Source organism: Catharus ustulatus, chromosome 14 (genome assembly GCF_009819885.2).
Source record: "Catharus ustulatus isolate bCatUst1 chromosome 14, bCatUst1.pri.v2, whole genome shotgun sequence".
In the NCBI taxonomy this organism is placed as follows: domain Eukaryota; kingdom Metazoa; phylum Chordata; class Aves; order Passeriformes; family Turdidae; genus Catharus; species Catharus ustulatus.
The window spans coordinates 20,577,412-20,579,804 of NC_046234.1; the positions used below are offsets into that span (position 1 = coordinate 20,577,412).

At 49.2% G+C, this 2,393-nt stretch overlaps 1 protein-coding gene across 1 annotated transcript; it reads left to right on the forward strand.

Moving 5' to 3' along the window:
• The first annotated feature begins 372 nt into the window (after positions 1 to 372).
• LOC117003013 (keratin-associated protein 4-6-like) lies at positions 373 to 1,333 on the forward strand. Its single transcript, XM_033072612.1, has 2 exons — positions 373 to 405; positions 704 to 1,333. Exons 1-2 carry the CDS (start codon positions 373 to 375, stop codon positions 1,331 to 1,333), a joined length of 663 nt encoding a protein of 220 aa, XP_032928503.1.
• The last annotated feature ends 1,060 nt before the right edge of the window (positions 1,334 to 2,393 follow it).

Genomic DNA, 2,393 nt, shown 5'->3' on the forward strand with positions numbered 1-2,393 from the left:
GGATTGCTCTGCCAGGAGCTGAAACCACAAAACCAACAGGAGCTGTCCCAGCAAACCTCCCCTGGGATTGTGTGACTGCTGCCCAAGAGGCTTCACAGCATCCAAACCTGCATTTTCCATTCAGCCAGCTCCTTCTAGATCCCTGATCCAGAACAATTCTGCAGCAGGAGAAATCCCATCCTCGCGTTGGGAGCAGCGACAGCAAGTGGAACAGGCAGAAGAGGCTGCACTGGAAAAAGGCCAGAAGCCATAAAATATGCCAGTGCACACAGAAAGATGCTCCATTCCTTTTTTCCATGGTCTTTTAGCCACTCAAATCTTACTGTGCAGCAAAGGCAGTGCAGGGTCCAGTGGAAGCAGGGGAAGGTGGAAATGGAGAACATGGAAACGGAGCAGAACTGGGATGTGAGTTAGCAATAACTCTGGGGAAAGAGTCAGTGCCTGTTTTCTCACTTGCATCTCAGGAAATGGAGCTGTCAGGGCACAGCACACAGAAAAGCTGTCACTCACTGTCGTGCAGGAGCACCTTCCTCTCCTTCCTCTGGGGAATTTCCTCAGGCTGCATTTTGTAAAAGAGAATATTTCCCCCGTGCCATTGTGTGTCTCATTGACTCCTATTTTCTTCTTTGTCATCTGTAAGGCGCTTCTTGCTGACCCCCAGGAAGGATTTGAGCTTTCCAGCCAATTTCTCTAATGCCTTCAGGTTAACTGGGGCTCAGCAGCAGCAGAGTTTAACAGCAGCTTTGGAGCAGCAGGGAGGGGTGAGGAAAAGCAGCAAGTGCAAAGCACAGGGCAGAGATTGTCCCTGCATTGCTGCACCAGGCAGCACATCTGCACCCTGAACACCTGCATCCTGCACATCTGCACCCTGAACACCTGCACCCTGAACACCTGCACTCTGCACACCTGCACCCTGCACATCTGCACCCTGAACATCTGCACCCTGAACATCTGCACCAGGCAGCACATCTGCACCCTGCACTGCTGCACCCTGCACTGCTGCACCCTGAACACCTGCACCCTGAACATCTGCACCAGGCAGCACATCTGCACCCTGCACATCTGCACCCTGAACACCTGCACCCTGCACATCTGCACCCTGCACATCTGCACCCTGCACTGCTGCACCAGGCAGCACATCAGCACCCTGCACACCTACACCCTGCACATCTGCACCCTGCACATCTGCACCCTGCACATCTGCACCCTGCACTGCTGTACCCTGCACTGCTGCACCAGGCAGCACATCTGCACCCTGAACATTTGCACCCTGAACGTCTGCACCCTGCACATCTGCACCCCTCTCCCCTGCACCCCTCTCCCCTGCACCTGAGCAGCACACGCCGCCCCCAGAGCAGCTCCCTGCTCTGCTCCCTGCTCTGCTCCCTGCTCCTGGCTCTCACCTGTGCCAGGTGAGCTGGCCCCAGGGGTGCCAAGGCCAGCGCTGTGATCCACCCTGACCAGCCCAGCCTCCCCTGGGCCCCCAGGCCCTGCTGGACCATTTGTGCTGTTGCAGAATTTGCTTGGAAAACAAATCCTGACAGGAATTACAGACCTGGAGTGCTGGGAAAGGCACCTGCCCCTTGGGATGCTCCTTCAATGGGTAATTAATCTCACTTTTAAACCAGCTCCTTGTTTCTAATTTCCGCTGACTTCTTCCATTTCTGCTTCCATGATCTTGTTGCACTTTTAACACACATAGAACAGGTTTGCTATCTTTACTCGGCTGCTGACAGACCAAAATTTTCAGCTTTCCATTTTTCAAAGAATCTAGTTAATGTTCCAATAAAGAAAACCCTTTCATTTCAAAATCCCATTGGATCACTTTAACAGAAATATATCCATTTATTCTGGGACTCCAGGAACTACAGCAGTGAAACATTTGCATCCAGCATTCCTCTATTTTTATATCCACTTTCGCCTAAAAGCAAAAGTGTGCAAGTCTGGATTTTGATTTCACATCACACCTTCAAAGTTAATTAATTCTCATTTGGAGTGAAAAGACATGTTTAACTAGAATGAAAATGTTGATATACTGGACTTAAGGAGTTCTGACCACAGTGCAAGCTGCCAATAACCTAATTAGTTAATTTAGTTTTTTTTTTAATTTTGCACTGTTTGCCATCCCAAACCGGGAGAAAAAGTTCATATAATGAGAATAATACTTACTCAAATAAATAAACTTCAAATGGTCTGGAGCCATGAAAGCAAAATGCTGGATCTCAAGTCTGACTTCTCAGAAAGTAAAAGTGAGCTAATATTTCAAAACAAAAGGTCCTTCAGAGTTGAAAACTGAACTGTATTCATTGCCACTACTTCAGTTTTCATTTTCCTCCTTTGTTTCCACACAGGCTGGGTCATTTGGGGTGCCTTTGGTGCACAGTCATACCCCA